General features: G+C 39.5%; 1 protein-coding gene across 1 annotated transcript; it reads left to right on the top strand.

Moving 5' to 3' along the window:
- Window positions 1-705: 705 nt before the first annotated feature.
- Window positions 706-19,008, top strand: fsip1 (fibrous sheath interacting protein 1; the record flags this gene model as incomplete). The annotated part of the gene is made up of 9 exons (XM_080414191.1): window positions 706-1,010; window positions 2,026-2,068; window positions 13,204-13,370; window positions 13,923-14,001; window positions 14,279-14,368; window positions 15,575-15,735; window positions 16,447-16,632; window positions 18,149-18,310; window positions 18,589-19,008. Exons 1-9 carry the CDS (start codon window positions 879-881, stop codon window positions 19,006-19,008), a joined length of 1,440 nt encoding a protein of 479 aa, XP_080270317.1. The 5' UTR covers window positions 706-878.
- Between the last annotated feature and the right edge of the window lie 2,871 nt (window positions 19,009-21,879).

Raw genomic sequence — 21,879 nt, 5'->3', positions numbered from 1 at the left:
GGAGATAATTTGCTTAACATTGTTTTCTCACTCAACAGTAAACAAACCAATATACACACAAAATAAGTGTATACAGGGTATCTGCAAAGTTTTTAAGGACTTTTAAGAACTGTTAAATACCAAATTGGACAAATTAATTGAAAAATATTATTGTGAAAATAGGCAATCTAGAAGCTTACACTTGTGCGTGCGCGCGCGTGTGTGTGTGTGTGTGTGTACCCTTTTGGATGTGACTTCTGACTTGTTATAGATGTGTTTGTTTAGGCTATTTTTCAACACACAATTTGATCTGTAATTATTAAATCGGCCTGTGTTTTGTCTATATGTCCAAATCTCTTCTCCCTTGGGGCTTTTTGTGTTTTTTTGTCCTTTTAGCATCATTGTATAATCTTACCACTGCACAGTGCTGATTGAATACTTTATTAGTAGTTTGCAAAATAGTACAGTCAGTGACCGTACTATTTTGCAAACTGCTTATAAAGTATTCAATCAATCAATCAAAACTCACGGAATACTAGAAAACGATGGAGCGTGCACGAAAAAATAAAAACACCTGTGGCTGTGATGTGACAATAAAGATGACTCTTGATTCTAAACCATGTCCTGAACAAACTTAATTCCGAGTTGTCTTGAACGCAGCAGCCTGGAGCTCGTTCCGTCACCATAGGAACCAGTGTAAATGTCCATAGTTACAACATCCGGGAGAGTTTGCGTCCTTAACTTTAGTGAAAAAAAAAGAGAGACTTTGGTGTAATTTCTTGGCAAATAACTTATTGGTTTGTTACCGATGTGTTGTTTCTCACAAATACGCCTACTACGACGGCAGGATTTGTATTGCGGTATTAGAGGTGGTTCATTCTTGTAAGCTGATAGACAACATGGAAATTATTACCAAAGGCAGCTTGGAGAATATTTCCCGACCTGCGTCTGGTAGTGAGCGAGCATGCAGCCGTGTGTCCAGTGGGTCATTGTCACTCATTGCTCTGACCGACGAGGCTCCTCATAGCCAGGTAAGGCAGTGGTGGAAAGTAACTAAGTACATTTACTTAACTACTGTACTGAAGTACTATTTTGAGTTATTTATACTTTACTTGAGTATTTCCAAATTCCAGTATTTTTACTTCTACTCCACTACATCTCAGAGGCAAATATTGTACTTTTACTCCACTGCAATTATTTGAAAACTTTAGTTACTATAGTTACCTTGCAGATATACAAATATGATATTCATCGTCATATCGTATTTGAACTGCATGGGGACCCCCCCCCCCCCCATCCTGACAAGCACAGTTTGGAGTGGTAGGAGTTGAGGCAGCATAACATTTAGTTTGGCTTGGTTCCGCAGATACATATTGTGAAAATAGCCGATCTACAAGCTCACTGTGCTTGTTAATCAGCTACAGTATTTCCATATTTTTTTTGCCTCTTTCTTATTTGACAATTTGACCAATGCTTGACCAGTTTGTGGATTGCTTTTGGTGCAGTAATGGCCTTTTTTTTAATTATTTAATTTTCTTATATATATATATATATATATATATATATATATATATATATATTTAAAAAAAAATTAATTTAGTTTAATTAATAGGTATTAAAAGTTCTTAAATTGCCACTACTGTCATCTGGGGACCCCCAATAAATCATGTGGGGGTCTATGGTCAAACTTTGTATTTATTTCAAGGAGGGACCCTGTCATGTTTGGTGTGCATTTAGGCCTTGGACCCCCATAACTCTCTGAGAATGTATAAATGGAACCAGATGCACCCGGTTCTCAATTTACTTGCACACTCTCAGAGTTGGTGTTACAGACCTGTAAAAGGGTCCATTTAGTTCCTCCTACACTATCAATCATTTAGCTTGGGAGCCCCCTCAAGGACCGCTGGGGATTCCCAGAGCCCAGACATATGATGGAATCCCAAGTTAAATTGTCAGAGGCCAATGTGAACGCGTATAATCAATACACTGATGATGATGAAGTTGCTTGATGATGACCATTAATTAACTACTGTGTATTCCCACCAGGAGCAAGGCGGTTCTCAAGAGAACTCTACTATCAACTTCACAGGTAAGATGTCCAGACCAAAGGTTGGAGTTGAATCTGCACGGAACATACTGTAAAACAGTAGTTCTCAACCTGTGGGTCGGGAACCCAGGTTGGGCCCCTGATGACATGCTGTAAAGTGACAATTTAATCACTTTTAAAACCTTTTAATACCTAAAAAAAGAAAGCAATTAAATAAAAAAAAGACCATTACTGCATCAAAATGAATCAACAAACTATACTATAAAAATATTGACAAAATTGTCAAATAGTGATCTACAAGCTCACAACACGAGGCGTTGTGAGCTTGTAGATCGGCTATTTTCACAATATTTATCTGTGAAACCGAGTCAAACTAAATGTAATGCCTCAACTCCCACAATTCCAAGTGCTTGTCAGGGTGGGGGGTCCCCAGTTCAAATATGATTATTCATGGGGGTCGCGGCCTGAAAAGGTTGAGAACCACTGCTGTAAAACAGTGGCGCGTTTGTGAGCTTGTAGATCGTCTATTTTCAAAAAGCAGATGTAGGGTTGAAGTGGTTAAACTGATTCTGATGGTATATTAACACATTTTGCTGGGGACCCCCTGGAACCCCCTCGAGGACCCCTGGGGTTCCCCGGACGCCACTTTGAGAACCACTGCTGTAATTACCACTGTGGGTGGTGTTCATGGTTGCCCGAGCTTTAAGAAATACGATGGCAGCAATGAACGCCAGGTGATCGTTTATCTCAAAGTAAAACCATAGCCGTATTTATTCATTCAGACAACAAGAAAATTGAGGAGGATACCAATTTATTTTCTTTATTTAAATTTTTATCCCGCGATTTTTGTAACCCATTTTTTTCACCCGGTGCCAATTTCCTAAGTGATCCTGGGCGCTACACCAGCACTACACCAGTCCCCCACAGTAGGGAGGCCAGGGCCGAGCTCATGCTTCCTTCAGGCATGAGAGCCAACTGACCTTCTTGTCACCTGACAGGGGGGAGTTTCCCTGGTTGGACGTAGCGCGTGGAAGGAACACGTTATTCCAACCAGTTCCCTTCCCCTCCATCAGGCGCCCCGGCTGTCATGGGGGAGGCGGTATAGCGACCAGGATTACTATATGTTTTTGTGAGGGTATTAACTACCCTAGGAGACAAGGGGAGAACATGCAAACTCCACACAGAGTAGGCCCTTTCGCCAACCCCACCTGGGGTATGGGCGGAGGAGGATACCAATTTCAATCAATCAGGAGTGAGATCTCACACAGCATACAGGATAAACAAGTGGAATTGTAAGCGATGACACAAAGAAATGTCAGACAAAATTGTGAACCCACCTGAAAAGGTATTTTCTTAGTGCTGGAGAGACAATAAAGTTGATTCCTTCCTTTTCTTTTTTTTAAAGCTACTTTGCTATATACATCTGAGCTATTATTATTATTAATAATAATAATAATAATAACTAGAAAATGTGCTCCTCGGAGCACAAGTCTCCGCCAGCAGACTATAGCAATTATATTATCATAGCAATAACTAATGAGATACAGTAGAGTAAAAGATACAGTAATAAAAAGGTGTATGTTAAAGAAATATTTATTAAAAAAAAAATGATTTAAAAATCATATTTTGTCTACTTTTTCTTCCAGAGATTGTAGCAATCTTTGCTGTGTCATATTGTAAGCATTCATGGCTAGTCTTCGTCTTTTGTCATTTAGCGACTTTTTGTCTCTGATTAATTTCATTCATTCTTTATGATTCTTAGCTCTGTTTAATTGAAGCAATGCTCTGTTTACATTGAAGCAATCTATCATATGGGAGTCGTCATAATTGACTGGTTTGTTCAAATACTTGTCTGTCTTCTTCATCTTCATTGTCTTGAACAGTTTCAGCAGTTGATTGTAGATTAAAAATATGTTTAAAAAAATGTTTAAAAAAAGATAGGATGAAAAAAAGAGATTTCAAAAGTTATTTATTTATGTATTTCTGACAAAAATGTATATACTATGACGCATCTGATATATATCAATTATATTATAATAGCAATAACTAATGTGATATAGTAGGGTAAAATATATATCTTTTAGTTAAACAAAAAGTTCTAATACTTGTTTTCCAATGTTAAAAATAAAATAAGATGAAAAAAGAGATTAAAAAAAGATTAATATATTTATGTAATATTTACGTATTCCTTAAAATAGAACAGACAATAATATTAAATGTCAGAAATGTATTACTATATTACAAAAATATATATATACTATGACGCATCTTCTGAATGGTTTTCTGGTAATATCTTAATAACAGTCGTCTGTAATGTTGTTTCATTATTGTAATTGTTCGGTCCGACTTTATTATAAAAAATGTGTCTTGTAGACGTTAACTTCTGAAATATGTCTTTGAATGCAGACAGATCTTTGTCTCTTCTTTGTATCATAGAATCCGCGTCGTAACCTAATAATCTTTCAGCTGTGTCATTGAAACAGATGACCCACTGCTTGTCTGTATAATCAGTAATTAAGACCTTCAAAAGAAATCGATAAATATAGTTTTTAACCTCTTTGCATTTCTTACAATAAAAATCCTGTGTTTCAGTTATTTTTGTGTTACAATTCGGACACGATTTATAAAAACAGCCATCTGATTGAATGTCAAGAATTGTACTCACCACGCTGTAATAATTACTCCATTTTATATTTTCATCTTGTGGAAACTTCATTTCTTTCAATGTTCGCGTTTTGAAAAATATATCAGACGATGCTTTAGTTAAATTCTCTATGTCCAGGACTTTACTTCTGGTGTTATACCATGTCTTCAGCAAGTATGCCTCTTTTATATTTGGGTCGACGATAATGATAGAGTTGGACGATACAGATAAAGATATCTCGTTAAAATACGAGATATAAGCTGACTTCACCGCTACAATGGATTCATAACTGCAAATGAAGTTCATTGCTTGTTTACCCCATAACGTTACTGTGATTTGTTTACAACTCTGGTCTATTAGACTGATATTCCGCTTGTACGTTTTGCCTGATTTAACTATCATTTCTGTTCCTTCTTCAATATTCAGACAAACTCCAATTACATCGGCAAAGGTATTCTTCTTCCTGTGTTGTAGTTCATTTATGGGTATGAATTCAAATGGGATTTTAGGATTAATTATAATTCCGTCACATGGTAGAACCCTGCTGTTCTTATTCAAAATAATTTCATAAACATTTATCGTGTGATAGTTCGAGTTAGCAATCTTTAGCGTTGCATTGGAAATACGATATACATTATGTTCCTTCACTTTTAAGGAGAAGTCCTCTGCATCTTTGCCAAATGCTATAATTCGAATTGTTGCGCTTTCATCGCTAAAGTAAAAATTAAATAATTGGCCCTCACCATTCTTATATGTTCGAAGTTCAGATGTATCAAGTACAATCCCTTGAATATCCCATGTCATCGATAATCTCAGTTCTGTAATAGGAGTTGTTGGACAATTGTCTGGCCTAATATTATTCTCGCATATTTCGGTCTTGGTTAATTGTAATGGACTATTTAATCTTGCATCTAGTCTTGCACTCTTAGAGCCTGGCGAGTGTATTTGGCATTTTAACATCTGGATTTCAGATTTACTGATGGCGTTTTCATCTTTAGAAGCGGTCAGTTGTTCGGTTAGCAGTCGTATTTGAAGGGCATGGTCATCCAATTCCTTTTTGTAGGAATTTCTCAACTGGTCGATGTCTTCTTTGTGAGATAATTCGGGGCTCACCGGTAAAGTCGGAAGTTGGATATCTTCGTATTTTGTCTCAGAGAATTCGTCTTTAACTTCATTAAACGATGTAATTACATCTTTAATCTTTCTTTTCTTGGTGAGATCTTTCTTCAGATTCATTTAACTTAGTTCGATTATGGAAATTGTAGGTGAAACCGGTCCCTCGTCTTTGATAACTTTCAAGTTTTTCAAAAGAAATTTTTAACTATCCTAAGGGAATCTCAAAATAGCTGTAATTGCTTGATACAAAATAATTACTTAATTGGAAAATGAATAATAAAATAGAATTAATCAATACTTCTGGTCATTCATATAATTTTAAGCTCTGTGTTTTACAATATATATAGTATTCGTGTTTGTATTCATGACATAATGGTGATGTCATGAATAGTCTTCTATGCCTATTTATTCATGCCAATGTCCGAACGTAATCTGAATGGTTGAACTTCTCTTAAACTTCTCTTAAAACTGTATCGACTATATATATCGTATTTGTTTACACACACATGGTGTAGCAGTGAGTTGTGGTGGATTAAATCTAGTTAGGATAAATCCAATGTTATATTTATAAAATCATGGTCTGAATAATACGTGTCTAGAACATGTGTGAAGACTTTCTGGTGTCTGTTAACATAAACATGGTCTAGGAGTGAGCCATCATCTGTAGTTGCTGAAGTGACAAATTGATAAAAGCCATACTTTAGCATGATGTCTAGAATATCGTGTTGTGGGTCAGTGATGAGGTTATAGTTGAAGTCACCTACAATTACTGTCAAGGTATTTTTTTCCAGTGATTCTAGGAATGCACTAATATTTTCAATGAATCTTGAGTACTTGGATTTAGGTGGTTTATATAATGCAATCAGGTTGATTCTAGTTGCACATTTGGAGAGTGTTAGTGCTATGTGTTCCACGTTGTTAAGTGACTTATGTAATTGTTTTGGAAAAAGGTGATTTGATACTATTGTCATGATCCCACCTCCTTTTTCTGTTTCTCTGTCAGTTCTGAAGCACGTGGAGTTTGGTAGGATGAGGTCATCTGCATCTAAGCTATGCCATGATTTTAGAAATGTTTCCATGAAACATAATACATGAAATTCTGTCAGTGTTGGGTCATTTTTGAGGTCAGGTAAATGTTGTAAGTATGATCTGATATTCAGCATGGCGATAGTTAGGGTGGAGTCATTTGGAGTAAGTCGGATCTGTTGGGATACTTGTAGTTGTGTCTTGCGTAGTCGAGTCATTTCTTCGAGTACAGCAGGGTGAGTTTTGATTTGTTTCTCATGAAAGTCGAGGAGGTACAGTCCTTGTAGTGATGTTACTCTGCTGAGTGCAACATAGACCTGACCCGGGTTAAAGATGCCCTTTTCCTCTACGGTGACTACGATCTTGTCTAATGTCCTTCCTTGGACTTTATGAATTGTGCATGCCCATGCCAGAGTAAGTGGGAATTGTACTCGTATTGCTTCTACAGTGTTTTTGGTACCTGTGTAGAATTGCGCAGTGTGCCTTTGAATGGGTACTGCTTCAGGAAAGTGTTCTTTGTACTGACTGGCTGTTTTGGCTGCTTTTCCTACACGATCACTATCAAAGTTGACCAGGATGGTTTCAACTGTTGTGTTTATTTGATGGATGTGAACAACTGTCCCGCATACTCCATTGGACAGTCCGTCAGATACATTGATGTTGGTTGTCAACATGACTCTGGCCCCAATTGCTACAGACACGACTTTCCTTAAGCCTCCTGTTTGTGATGGGTTGCTTGATAGTGTAACATTAACTATTTCTGTTTTACAATCTTTTTGTGAATCAATTGCGGTGATGTTGGATATTGTTGTTGGTAACTTTATTAGCTTTTCACCATTGTGTGAATCTGTAGCTGCATTTGTTTTGAAGACATGCAATGCGTCACTTGGGTATGAGGGATCTGTTTTAGAGATGATTCTGGTATGTAACAGTTCAATGTCTTCTGCACAGCATGTGTTTGTACGAACTCTCATTAGCAGTTCTGCAAAGGGTTGGTCATCTTTCTGGCGCATCGTTTCTGTTAGTTCAAATAGTTGGAAGTTTTCTTTCCACAATGAACCATGTAGTCTGACATAGGCATCAGAAGGCGTATCGAATACTTGTTTTGCCATGACTGGTGGTAGTTGGTATAGGTCACCGACTGCAAGGATACTGACATTGCCAAAACGGGACTCTGATCTGTGTATTCCCGTGATGTCTTGAAGGCGTTTGTGAATGTGATGTAGAAGATCTGCACCCACCATGGAAACTTCGTCAATGATTAGCAGTTTTAGCTTCCCCAGCCGTGAGCGCAATGTATTTAATGCGTCCTGTTTTGGAGGTTGGTATCCTTTTGATTTATTCATAGGTGGTAAGTTGAGGGCAGAATGAAGTGTAATGCCGTCGATCGCAAACGCCGCTGTTCCGGTGAATGCTGTCAAAAGTACAACAAGCTCGTCTGGCTGAAAATGATGAGACAGTCGGTGGAGTAGGTGCATGGTTTCATAGTGAATCAGTTTAATGATATGACTTTTACCAACTCCTCCTGGTCCGCTCAGAAAGATTTGGTAGCTTGGATGTGATTGATGATTTTTAAGTGCAATGATTGTTTTTTTGCACCATTTTCTATGAAAGGTCACCATTTCCCTCTGTTTCTGATTCAGTGATCTCATCATGCTTAAGTAACCTTTTCGCGTCATCATACCTTTGTCTTGCTCCGCAGTAAAACGTGCATGAAGTTCTGATCGGACATGTGGCTGATTGGGCTGGATATCAAGGTTCGATCTGTCTGCATCTTCTTGTATGTTTCTTTCTATGATATTGCCTTCATTTTCCTGTATGGATATTTCATGTTCAGTGTTGGCTGCAAGCAAATCCCATGCATGCTGTGGTGGTCTCATTTTTTCAAGGTCTTCTATTGCTTGGTCAAGCTCGTTTGTATTTATACTAAACTTTTTTTCGTTGTGGTGGATTGTTTGCAGAACACGATGATAGTGGTCTTTGAAAGTTGGGTGATTTGCTAGCAGGTCTGTGTCCTCTATGCGCCAAGGTAAGTACAACATTAGAATGTTTCTATATTTTTCTTCTCCCTCAGATCTTTCCTTGTGGAAACGAATGATACATTGACGCTTGCGGGCTCGCATTTGTCCAAGGTTATTATTCAGGGTGATGTCATTGTTACTGTTTTCCAGATCGTCATCCTCGTCAAAGTTGTTTGGTATGTGGTCAATGGAATCAGACGTTTTTTCTTTGTATAATGCGACGTAGGTTGCAGCAAATTCTGCCAAACACATACTTTCTAGAGAGTTTGGGCGTGCTTCATATCTGTCGAGAAGTGAGGTGCAGAATATGTTTTCATCATCGTCAGCCATATCTTTCAACATACTCACTGGTTTAACAAGCGAAACTCTTTTGTGTCTAGGTGCTGTGTTGACAAAGATCACTTTTCTGCTTGTCCTTTTCAATGGTAGGGATAGTAATCTGTACGCTGCTTCTTGTGCACTTACTTCTCTGTTGTTTAGGAATGCAGAGCCAACCTTTTTTAGTTGCGTGGTGATATCCTCTCCTCTGTTCTCATCAACAACTTTCTTCAAGAGTTCACTCATAGCTCTTTCAGATTTTAACATGTAGCTGGTTATATACATAACACAGGAGTATGCGTCCAGTACAAATTGAATGTCCATATTTGCTTGCCAGGTTTGCAGGATTCTTTTATTGTAATAATTTATCCACCGTTCTGCTGGCTGACGTTTTAGTATGATCTTCTTGCCAGACTTCATGACTGATAGTGCCCATTGGTAATCCTGTTCATTGACACATGCATCTTGCAGCAAATATTTCAATGAGATATCATCAGGATTGTCCTTGTTAGACATGGAGCTAACCACTTTGTTCAGAAACGTGTGGCTTGCTTCAAGGAGTTTTTCTGTAGTGCTTTGGTCTTCTTCGTCCGGTTCTGTGGCTATTAATGTTTCAGTACTTGGAAGGTGTGGAAAGTTGAATCTGCAGGAGCCTTTTTTTCTGCATGTTGTAGAATGTTTGTGTGTTTGTAATGATAGGACTAATTCTTTGAGTACATCATCGTCTTCTGGGATTGCACATGTTATATGTCTGTCAATAAAGGCAACAACTTCAGCATTTGTGCTCACACCAACTTTTGGGGCATTCTTTATCCACAATAATACGTGCGCATGTGGCGAACCCCTCTGTTGAAATTCAATACGTAAGAAGAAATCTACAAGCTCACCAAGTGGATTGGACGTGCCACCAATGAAGTCTTTGAAATATGCTTGTAGTCGATAATGAAATTGACGTGCAGCCGTTACTGGGTTGATGCGCAGCCATTTGCATTTTTCGTCATAGCCCATGTTTTTGACATCATCTACTGTTAAGATCTTCCCATACTGACGTGCAATACTTTGAATAACTTCTGGCCATCCCATGTCTGCGGCACTCAGCGTTACGAAAAAGGTTGGTATTCCTAATTGTCTAACTATTGCTAGTAAGTCTAAAAGCACATTTTGCCAATAGGCTGGTGAACCTCTTGTGTTTTTTAGGAATTTGAAGGCTACGTCTGTGAACAACATTGTTTGTACTTTTTGTTGTGATTTGAATATGCCAGCATTAACCCTTTGATTTTGGAATGTCTGACCGCGGCTTTGTCGTAGAGATATCTGAATTTGATCTTTGACCTGTTGTGCTTCCACAATGTATTGAGCTGCCAGAAGATAGTCTATGTCTTTAGCAAAACGGCCATCATAATGCAAAAGGCGTTGGTTAAAATATTTTCTCTGTGTGATATCTTTTTTTCTTTTTGTTTTTAAACCACCACGGCCATAAGGGTACTTTGATGGGTTTGCCAATTCTTCAAAGTTGTCGTCTAGATAGAATGCACGTGGGTTTTGGTGTTCTGCAGGGGCAACTGAATATGTAGTGTCTGCATCTAAAAAATGTTCTTCTTGAAGCAGTGTATCATATGGGAGTCCTCGTAATTGACTGGTTTGTTCAAATGCTTGTCTGTCTTCTTCATCTTCATTGTCTTGAACAGTTTCAGCAGTTGATTGGTGTGTTTGATCTATGTCAATTTTCTGTAATGCTACATAGTGTATTTGATCAAGGTGGCCAATTGTTACAGTATTAGGACTTCTGCCTTGTTTTGGGGTCAATTCAACTCTATAGTCATTTTCTGTGTTGCTATTGTAGATGAGTATGTTGATATTCAGCATGTTTACCACAGCATTTATTGCAATGTTGTCGGCCCAATCGTTATTGCGTATCTTTTCAATGATCAATTTCATTTCTTGCTGCTGTTGGAATATGATCTCAGGTGAATCAATTGGATATTCTTCAGCATTAGGCAATACGAGAAATTGCATATAGTCTTTCTGGATCACTGGGTTTTCTAAAAAGGTAACCAATTGTGTGCGCATGTGAGCACCTGTGATAGTTTGTATACCTGCTATCTCAAGGGTGGTTGCTACAGCATGATAAAAACAATTGCCGTCTTTAGGTACATCAAGGATGGTCAGTTCATTGTACTTAACATAATCTTCTAATTTCTTGTATAAATGTTCTATATAGGTTATAGATGAAGTTGCAGAGGTGGTTTCATTCTTGTTTGGGTAAGGTTCTTGTGGTATGGTTGTCATCGCTTCCCACAATTCACTATTTTCTTCGATCCAGCGGACCTCCCAGTCATTGCAGATGTCAATGTCGTTGTATAGAGGATTATTTTTCTTTAGCCAGTTTAGGGCGTCAAGCACCTTTTTTGGCCGTACATATTCATGTATATAATGTCCCTTATAAGCCAATTTTCGTTTTAGTTTTAAGGGAACAACCTCTGCAGTTTCAGGAAGTCTTGGTAATAATTTGATAATAGTGTCTAGGTTAGATGGCACATTGACTGCATTACCATGGATTGCCTTTTGTCTGCCTCTTGGCAAGCCAACAAGTTTCATGAAAGCAATACGTTGACTTATCAACCTTTCTTCTAACGGGTGCAAGTCCTGCAGTTCTCGGGGTATTGGGTCAAGTAATAGGTTGTTAGCCCAAGCCTGTGTAGGCAGTTTCCCAAGTTTAATGGCCCGATGACAAGTGTGGCACATCCAAGTGTTGTTTTGCTTGATTGCAGTTGGGTTTTTGCCTAGGAGACTTACAATATCTATCGTTCCTGTATAATTTCCAGGTTTAAACTCTGCCACTGATTCTCTGTAGAGCATTCGTTCACAGGAACCACAGACATAATTGGGTCCACTTTCGGACATCTTCTTTAAGAATGCGAGACCAGCTTCATTAACTTCTAATTCTTGTGATCTGTATCGTTTCTTCTTATTCGTGTTATGTGCTTGTTGATGTTGTCTTTCATTATTTAAATACTCTGACCAGTTCCTTTTTTTCCTTTCGATGTTCTCTTCAGACTCTTCTACTTTTTCTTCCAGAGATTGTAGCAATCTTTGCTGTGTCATATTGTAAGCATTCATGGCTAGTCTTTTGTCATTTAGCGTTTTTTTGTCTCTGATTACTTTCATTCTTTCTTTATGATTCTTAGCTCTGTTTAATTGAAGCAATGCTCTGTTTACATTGAAGCAATCTATCATATGGGAGTCGTCATAATTGACTGCTTTGTTCAAATACTTGTCTGTCTTCTTCATCTTCATTGTCTTGAACAGTTTCAGCAGTTGATTGGTGTGTTTGATCAGCTTTGGCCTTCTGCGTCTTTGTTTGACCAATGTTAGGTGTTCTCAGAGGGACACACACACGCACGGACGGGTGATTTGGACTAGAAGATACTGTTCCAATCAAGACTGATTGATCCTGTCTTACCTCGCTAACGTAAACGGTTTTTTGAAGTGACACACCTATTTATAGAATTGTATTTCGTCATGCATTCCTCTAGCCAATCAAAGACATTGGTGTCAACATATTAACACGTATTAAGATTTCAACTCTAGTCTTCTTCTACGTTACAATTGTAGATGAGTATGCTTTCTTAGCTTTGGCCTTCTGCGCCTTTGCTTGACCAATGTTAGGTGTTCTCAGAGGGAAACACACACGCACAGACGGGTGACTTGGACTTACTGAAGGTACTGTTCCAATCAAGTCTGATTGATCCTGTGTTACCTCACTTCAAAAAGTAAGAGCTTTTTGAAGTGACACACCTTTTTATAGTATTTTATTTCGTCACGCGTCCCTCTAGCCAATCAGGGACATTGGTGTCGACATATTGACACGTGTCACGTGGAGCTTGCCCAATGTTAGCTTGACAAACAATGTTTGCTCACACAAAGCGAAAACATATTCTCCACCTTCGGCGGAGACAATAATAATAATAATAGGAATGCACTCATTTGGAGGTAAGTAGGCTACTGTACAGGATAGCCTATCTGTCTAACACATATGTTTGTACTACCAGGACAGTTGCATGCAGATGTTACTGATGGAGACAATGGATCAGAACTCCAGAAAGCCTTTGAAGAAATGCAAAGGCTCGATGACATTCTGGCTGCAAAGGTCCACAAAGAAAAAGAAGTCAAGGCCCAAGGGCGGGATCTCAAAGAGAAACTATGGCTGGAGCTGCTGGTATGCACACATCTGAGGCCCCCCTTCCAAAACGAGATGCTGCATCTCAAGGGGCTTATTTTATATGATGATTTGCTTTTTTCTCACTCAACAGTAAACAAACCAACAGACAATATAAGTGCACATTTCTACAGTGACAATTTACAGTGACTTTTTAATACCACTAAAATGAAAATAAATGAATAAAACAAGACCATTGCTGCATCAAAAGTAATCAACAAGATTATTATACTATATACCTAAGAATATATATAATATTACCTAAGAAAGAGGAATGAATTGTGAAAATAACCATGCTCGCAACGTGAGGTGTTGTGAGCTTGTAGATCGGCTATTTTCACAATATTTATCTGTGGAACCGAGTCAAAACTAAATGCAATGCCTCAACTCCTACAATGCAGAGTGCTTGTCAGGGTGGGGGGTCCCCACTTCCAATATGATTATTTTTGGGGGTCCCCAGTTCAAATATGATTATTTGGGGGGGGGGGGGCTGAAAAGATTGAGAACCATTGACCATTGTGGGATAATAAACTTCTCATGTCTCTGCAACAGAATAAACGGGAAAAGTCTTCTGAATGTGCCACTGAAGCAGAGAACACAAGGCTGTTTTTGGCTCTGGCTACAGTTAGTGGTATGTTTAAACCCTTCCATGAAACAACATTCTAATACAGCTACAGTTAGTGGTATGTTTAAACCCTACCATGAAACAACATTCTAATACAGTTACAGTTAGTGGTATGTTTAAACCCTTCCATTAAACAACATTCTAATACAGCTACAGTTAGTGGTATGTTTAAACCCTACCATGAAACAACATTCTAATACAGCTACAGTTAGTGGTATGTTTAAACCCTACCATTAAACAACATTCACTCATGGAGACCTTTGTATCCATTATCATTCTCAAGGTGCCAAAGAGGAAGGTGACTTTGAGCCTGTCTTTGGAACGCAAGTCCCTGAAAATGAATATGACTGGGACAGCAGACACCAGGAGCAATGTAAGTTATGGCTTTTTAAACAAAGCGAAGAGTAACCTAGAACCTTCCGTCATAAAAAAGAAACTCATAAAAAGCAAAAATATCCCATCTACAAGAGCTGATCTACGCGTCGCCACGCAAGCTTGTAGACTGGCTATTGTTGCTGTTTTGACACATTTTTTAAGTATAAGTTCTGGATTCCCAGACTCAAATCGGTTCACTTAGTTCTTGTGGTGGAAAAGAGCTATCCCTGGAAATGTAACATATGCAGCAAGGCTTGTTTTGGAGACTTCCTGCTAAGCACTACATAGCTTGAGGAACCGAATAGAATATGGCGCCACTTCTCCATTGAACTCAATGGACGCGGCAGCCCTGTTCTTTTCTGTCGCCCTATTACTTTGAATGGTGTCCTCAAGCTCTATAGTTGTGCTGCTGTCTACATTGAACACTAGATGGTGCCCAAATACTTAGGAAACAGCATTGTTGCTGCTTCTTTTCTTACCTTGCATTGGTCCAGATCAGTGCAGATATCTTTGATGTCACTATAGTCTAGAGGTTAAGGAGAAGGTAAAACATCCGCACACTGGTTTAAAGCTCCCAAAACCTATTTTATTAATGGCGCAATGGCGTTTTATATGTCAAATCTGCCAGATGAAGACCTATAATATACATATTTTATTTATTTTGTATTTTATATGTACATTTATTTTATAAATGAGAGGCCAAATACATATACTATTTTCTTTAAATTACATTTAAAAGGCAGTGTAAGTAAGTGATTTACTTTGGTTAAAATAAGTGTTAAATAGCTCTATATTCTGATAGTACTCATTGCTATAGAGTGTTTGTTTAGTAAAATGAGTCTCCCATGTCTCTCCAGCTCTTTATTAAACAGAAAATGTACTATATTCTGTACTATATTCTAATAAAGAGCTGGAGAGACCCCTGTGACCGAACAAACGCTCTGTAGCAATGATTACTATTAGAATATAGTACTTTAATCTTTTTAACAAAAAAACATCACTTACCCTACCTTTAAGGCCCAATATTTCTACAAATGCTACAACATTTCTACACAACCTGACTCATTTTGGGGATAAACAAGAAATGTAAAAATGTAGGTCTGATAATGATGTACCGTGCATTCAAATCATATATACTTTACATTATTTCCAACCATTTTCCAAAGCATACATTTATTCTTCATCTTCTTACTTTCTCCAACAGGTGACAGGGAACCAGGTGGGATGATGATGATGATGATGATGGTGGTGAGATCTTCTGGCCTGGGCCAGGAGGAGAAGGAGCCAGATCGGTGTGAAGACAGCTCCTGTGGAGCTCCCAGGAGCAAGAAGAACCAACCAGACTTTGTCAAGAAGAACATCCAGGTATGTCAAAGTTCACAGTGTTAATTTCGTCGACTAAGACAAAAATATGTTTGTCGACTACCTTTTTTCTCTGACGAAAACGTAATACAAGCTAAACAAAAATGAAGCTATTATGACTAAAACTATGGCTTAGTATAACTGACAATTTCGTCAACAAATAAAAAATAGACTAAAATGTTAGGGAGGCACTAGTGGAGATTGAGACAAGTCATTTTGTGCTGGGTTGCGCTCAGGTGTCGCGCTCCGAAAATAGATGATCTACAAGCTCACAACACGTCTGTGGCCCGTTGTGAGCTTGTAGATCAGCTATTTTCGGTACACAGCTAATTATAACTCAGGCATCACGACGCCATTAATTTTACTAAAACTGAAGCATTTCAAATGACTAAAATATGACTAAAACTAAATGGAATTTTATTCAAAAGACTAAGACTATATAACTACATCAAAATGCTGTCAAAATTAACACTGGTTCACGTTGGACCAAACCGCTCTGTCTGGGTGTGTCTCTCAACAAGTCTCACAGTGTTTTGTCAAGGGAGAAATGTATGTACAGTACACCGGACACATTAGGGCTGGGCGGCAGGCCCCAAAACGTTGTTCTTCCAACTTCTGACTGTATATATTTAACAGTTTTTGACGTTAAATTTGGCCTTCATGTGATGTGATTGATGACTTTTCTCTTTTTACGCCGGTGTTCAAATGTAATAGCTGGCCAGTGGGGCCGGGAGCCACGCGTTGACGATGAGCCAGACGGAGAAGCAGCGTCTGACCGAGCTCCTCGGCGGAGCTGAGGAGGATGAGGAGGAGAATGAGGAAGAGGACAGCGCCGTGGGAGCAGACAGCGAGGTATGGTATGAGGACATAATGGAGACCTTCCATCACGTGCTGGAAGAGGTGCAGTGTGGCACACTTAACTAGTTATAGGACCACAATGGAAACAAGTCCCCAGGAACTTTTTGTGTTATCTTTTTAATTTTTTTTTTACCATTGTGCAAGGGTGCTTGGGTGGCACAGGCATAAAGTACCTGTCCACCATGAAGGAGTGTAGGGGTTTGAAATCACTGCGGTGCGTCCGGTTTGGCCAGGGGGTCTATATGTTACAGAGAAATTGGCATTCCAGGGAAATTGAAAGGGGTACACTTGTTTTCACCGCCCCTCAGGCAATTCTGTAGAATCAACGCTAGAGGGCAATGCAAGCCAGACACACGCACGGACAAACGAGCACGCACGCACAAACGAGCACGCGCACACACGCACGCACGCACGCACGCACGCACGCACGCACGCACGCACGCACACACGCACACACACACACACACACACACACACACACACACACACACACACACACACACACACACACACACAGCCTCATTCCATGCAGTTGAAGCACAAGGGGGCGGGCCTGGCGGGCTATGTTAGTGCAGTGAGTGGCACTTGGGGCAAACGCAGTCCCCACAACATCATTTACGATTCTGTGCCTATCGGTACATAACTCGGACGGCGCTTAAGTCGACTAGCAGACCATCGGCCGGTCGTCGCGGGCACTCGCGCCTGGAGGCGCTCGGGCGCGACTCCTCGGCCTCAAGGTCTGCTAAGTCGGCGCGCCTCCGTTATGGTCCAAAACTATACTTTATCAGCGAAAAAAAAGTAGTCCGCGGTTGTTTGAAAAAGTAATGTCCCGAGCGGGAGTCAAACCCCGGCTCCCAGTGGTAGTGGGTGGGGAGTCCAATGATTATCGAAGTGCGCCACTGAGCTTTGTACTAGTGGTGTAAAGTAACAAAGTAGATTTACTCAAGTACAATTTTGAGGTATTCGTACTTTACTTGAGTATTTCTCTCATATTATCCATTTTATTTTCAGCGTTCCCCTAGCGTAGCTTCCTGGTTGTTATATTGTTGTTGTGGTCGTCGTCCTCGCATCAAAGCCACGCCTCGCAGCACCGCCCGCGCCTATAAAACTAGCGCTCCCCTGTCAATTTCCCTGGACTGCCAATTTCCCTGTGACATATACACAAATCCACAGACGCGCTGCCTGTAGGCAGCCATTGCTGCGGTGTCAACGCTCCGCGGACGCGACAACCGCAGCAATGGCCGCCTACAGGCAGCGCGTCTGTGGATTTGTCTATAGGAACACAGTTAGTGGTGTCAACACCCCCTGTCAGTAGGGGGGTTGAACGGATGGTGCCTGTCAGTTGGGGGGTTGAACGGGTGGTGCCTGTCAGTTGGGGGGTTGAACGGGTGGTGCCTGTCAGTAGGGGGGTTGAACAGGTGAGAGAGCCTTGTAACACCCGGGTTCAAAACCAATGAACAAAATGTTGATCTCTTGATGAATGCTTGTTACTGTAGGTAGTTGCTGTGCCAGTAAACCTGTGATGTGACAATAAAGCTGATTATTATGATTCTCCCAGGATGATGTGTGGGCTGTGTGGGTCCCACCAGGCCAGGGTTACACCCCGGAACCATCCAGCATGGAGCAGCTGATCCACATCGACTCCACACTCCACCTCCTCCGCTCTGCTGAAGGTTTCCTTCATGTTCCAAGCTGCTACAACAACCCCAGCATGCGTCAGGTATGTAATCTATGGTCATACCATCTACACCAATCCCAGCTATTTTTAAATAGCCTAAGTATATCTAGGTCTATGTCCTGTGGACTTTTATTTCCTTCCATTTCTTTTTTTCTGCACCTTCTGTTCCCTCTCCTCCTCCTCCTCCTCCTCATCAGGATTGCACAATGTGTTCTTTAGCTCAGCCTCATCAGCATCAACACCACTGCACTCCATTTCATCCGTTTTGGCTCCCTCAGCATAACAATAATGATAACTCTCCTCATGTTGTCTCCTCGCAGTCTATGTCACCACCAGCACTCTCAGAGGACCAGTTACACACCCTGCTAGATGAGTGCATGTTGACACACACTGAGGAGACGTGGGACATGACGCCAAGGGGTCCCGAGTCTGACAGAGACACAGAGGGTCATCAGAGCGGCGAGGAGACGTGGGACATGACACCAAGGGGTCCCGAGTCTGACAGAGACACAGAGGGTCATCAGAGCGGCGAGGAGACGTGGGACATGACACCAAGGGGTCCCGAGTCTGACAGAGACACAGAGGGTCGTCATCAGAGCCTCACCTCTCTCTCTGAGGCTCTGCTGTCAGAGCTGCTCACAGATGAATACACCACCAGCTTCAGTAGGCTGGACAGTAATGTGTGTGAGAGGAGCATCACTGCCGGCACACAACCGCTGCACTCTAACGAAAGACATTAACCACTTGAACCCTAGCGTCCCTATTCTGGGGTGGACGTTCGGTGAAAAATAGCATATCTATAAGCTCACAATGTGTTACAACCAAAACGCGTTTTGAGCTTGTAGATCTGCTATTTCCACGAAGAGATTTTCTGTGTTTAGAGGGACCAAAGTAGGGGGCGTATAGACTCTGGTCAATGAAGTATATAGGGTTTAAGTGGTTCTTAAGGGAGAGACTCCTAATGTAGTCTACACTAGTTTCATAATCTACAGCTGAACCTGTGACAGTCAATTAATGTTCAGTGTAAAAGGCAATATGGTGTCACCTTAACATATCTAATAAGATACTTAAGTGATATACAGTAGTACTGTATGTAGATAATTATATTCTTGCTTTTAAAAAAATCCTTCAAACTTCTGAAAAATAATTTTGACATGCAATCTCTTGGAAAAAAAACCAAATTGATTCTGTCCATATTATTTGTTTCTCCTTTAGTTTGATTTGTATAAACGGCTCCACGTGAGGAAAGAAAACAAGCATTAAATTCAGTGCTACAGAAGATAATGTGATCTATAAACGGGTATGGTTGTTGGCGGACTGCAGAATGTTCTACAACACGCAAGCAAATGAACATTTTAAAAAGCAAATCAAAATATCACATTTGTGGGGCACCATCAAGTCTCAGGCTTTGCCATTTGTGTTGAATTGATGTTCTCATTCTCAGTATGTGGACTTATATGCGTTTGCTACTGATAATGCACTATCAATATTACTATAGATTTGTTTTCTTCATATTTTGTTTTACCTATGTATGTTTTTAAATGTATACGTGTTTAACCCCAGGAAGTGCTTTAGGGAACAGCTAATGGGGATCCTAATAAAAATAAAAAACACTTCGGTGGTCTGGCATGTTTAGCTTAATGACAACAAATCACTGTATATCTGACATTATTCCTGACCATTTTCCTATCATACCATGGTTTAAGGAAGTCACTGGATTCCAGTCATTTGAATAAAATATTCAAATCAACTTGCTTATAGTTTTTCCTGCCTTTGACCGACTAGAACCCTATAGTTATTAGACCGGAATCCCCCAGGGCTCTATACTGTTCCCCCTCCTGTTGTCACTTCATACTTAACATCTTTGCTAAAAACACTGGCCATGTAATAATAATAATAATAAACTTTATTTGTATAGCACCTTTCATGACATGAAATGCAAGTGCTTTACAGAGCAAGAATACAATTACAGTTGCAACCAATTTAACAAGAAAATAAATAAATAAAAAAATAGAATAAAATAAAAGCAAAAGCATAAAACATTAAAATATGCAATACAGTGAGGACTTAAAATCAACCAAAGAATCAGCTAAAAGCAAGAGTGAAGAAATAGGTCTTGAGCTGTGCTTTAAAGCTATCGACAGAGGCTGCCTGTCTTAGGTGTAATGGGAGTTTATTCCACACTGTCGGTCCGTAAAAGCAGAATGCTGCTTCACCGTATTTTTTACATGTCATTGTAGGCACCTCGAGCAGGTCAGCACTTGAAGACCTGAGGGGCCGGTTTGCAACATATCTCTCTAGGCAGTCATAGAGGTAGGAAGGTGCCAGACCATTTAGAGCTTTATAAACTATTAAAATAATTTTAAAATCAATCCTAAAAACAACCGGGAGCCAGTGTAGTGAAGCTAGAACTGGAGTGATATGTTCTCTCATCCTAGTTTTAGTTAAAATTCTGGCTGCCGCATTTTGAACAAGTTGTAATCTGTCAGTTGTTTTCTTTGGCAGGCCAGAGTAGAGTGCGTTGCAGTAATCAAGCAGAGAGAAAACAAAAGCGTGGATCAACGTTTATGCATCGTCTAACGACAGATAGTCTCTAATTCGCGCAATACTTCTAAGATGAAAGAAAGCAATCTTGGTGACATGATTAATGTGTGTATTAAAACTGTGGTGTTACTTTCTACAGCCAGGTTACCAAGTCTACTTATTATTGATTCTCTCTGCTCACTGGAGCCAATTATGAGAACTTCTGTTTTATCCTCATTTAGCTTAAGAAAGTTCTCACTCATCCAGCATTTTATACTGGACAGACAGGTCAACAATGGGTCTAGAGAGCACAGGGGTCGTCTGGAGCTACTGTAGTTGATATTTGTTCCAATAGCTGTATTATATTAAACATTGGCATACATATAATTTTTCTATACTTTATTTAGTCAAAACATGTTAAGACAATAAATCATTAAGTTCATTAAAAAAGTCCACATGTTTTACGTTCCTGTTGTTAACAGACTTCGACCGATTTTTTTAGTGTGTGCATGTAAGAACCCTTCACCTATACATAGAAAGGGGATACACTAATTAATCATTACATTCATGCAGCCGTATAGATATCCTTTATGAGGGTACATAAACAAATATGTACTGAATACAAAAAAATAAAAGGGGGGATTTAGGCTTTGTCGTGTCATTTTAGTAATAGGTCTTCCGTTTCGTTTCTGAATACTTGGAGGTTTAAACAATAAATCTTAAAAAAAGATAGTCCCAGCAGTTCATTAAAGTTAAATCATCAAGTTACATTTATTTGAAAGAGAGACATTGGCATACATATTAGGCACTGCTTTAAACGCCCAATATAATAAATTAACATTGGATCAACACTTAAACAACTTTCTGGGGAGTCTGGGATATAGGTGGGGTTATTGCTCTAATTATCATTACAATGTCCTGATGTGAAAGAAAAATATTTCAAAAGAAGAAACAAATAAGGTTGTTATGTATATATATGGTAAATCAAAAATATGTTGGAAATATTACATTTTGATGTGGTGTCATTAATGTTGATATGGCACATCTGACTATCAAGAAAATAAAAACATGGCACTTCATGTCAAAAA

This window comes from Gymnoscopelus braueri (genome assembly GCF_963280865.1).
Source record: "Gymnoscopelus braueri genome assembly, chromosome: 19".
NCBI lineage: Eukaryota > Metazoa > Chordata > Actinopteri > Myctophiformes > Myctophidae > Gymnoscopelus > Gymnoscopelus braueri.
The sequence above is the reverse complement of the archived record's forward strand: the minus strand, read 5'-3'. Positions and strand labels throughout refer to the sequence as shown.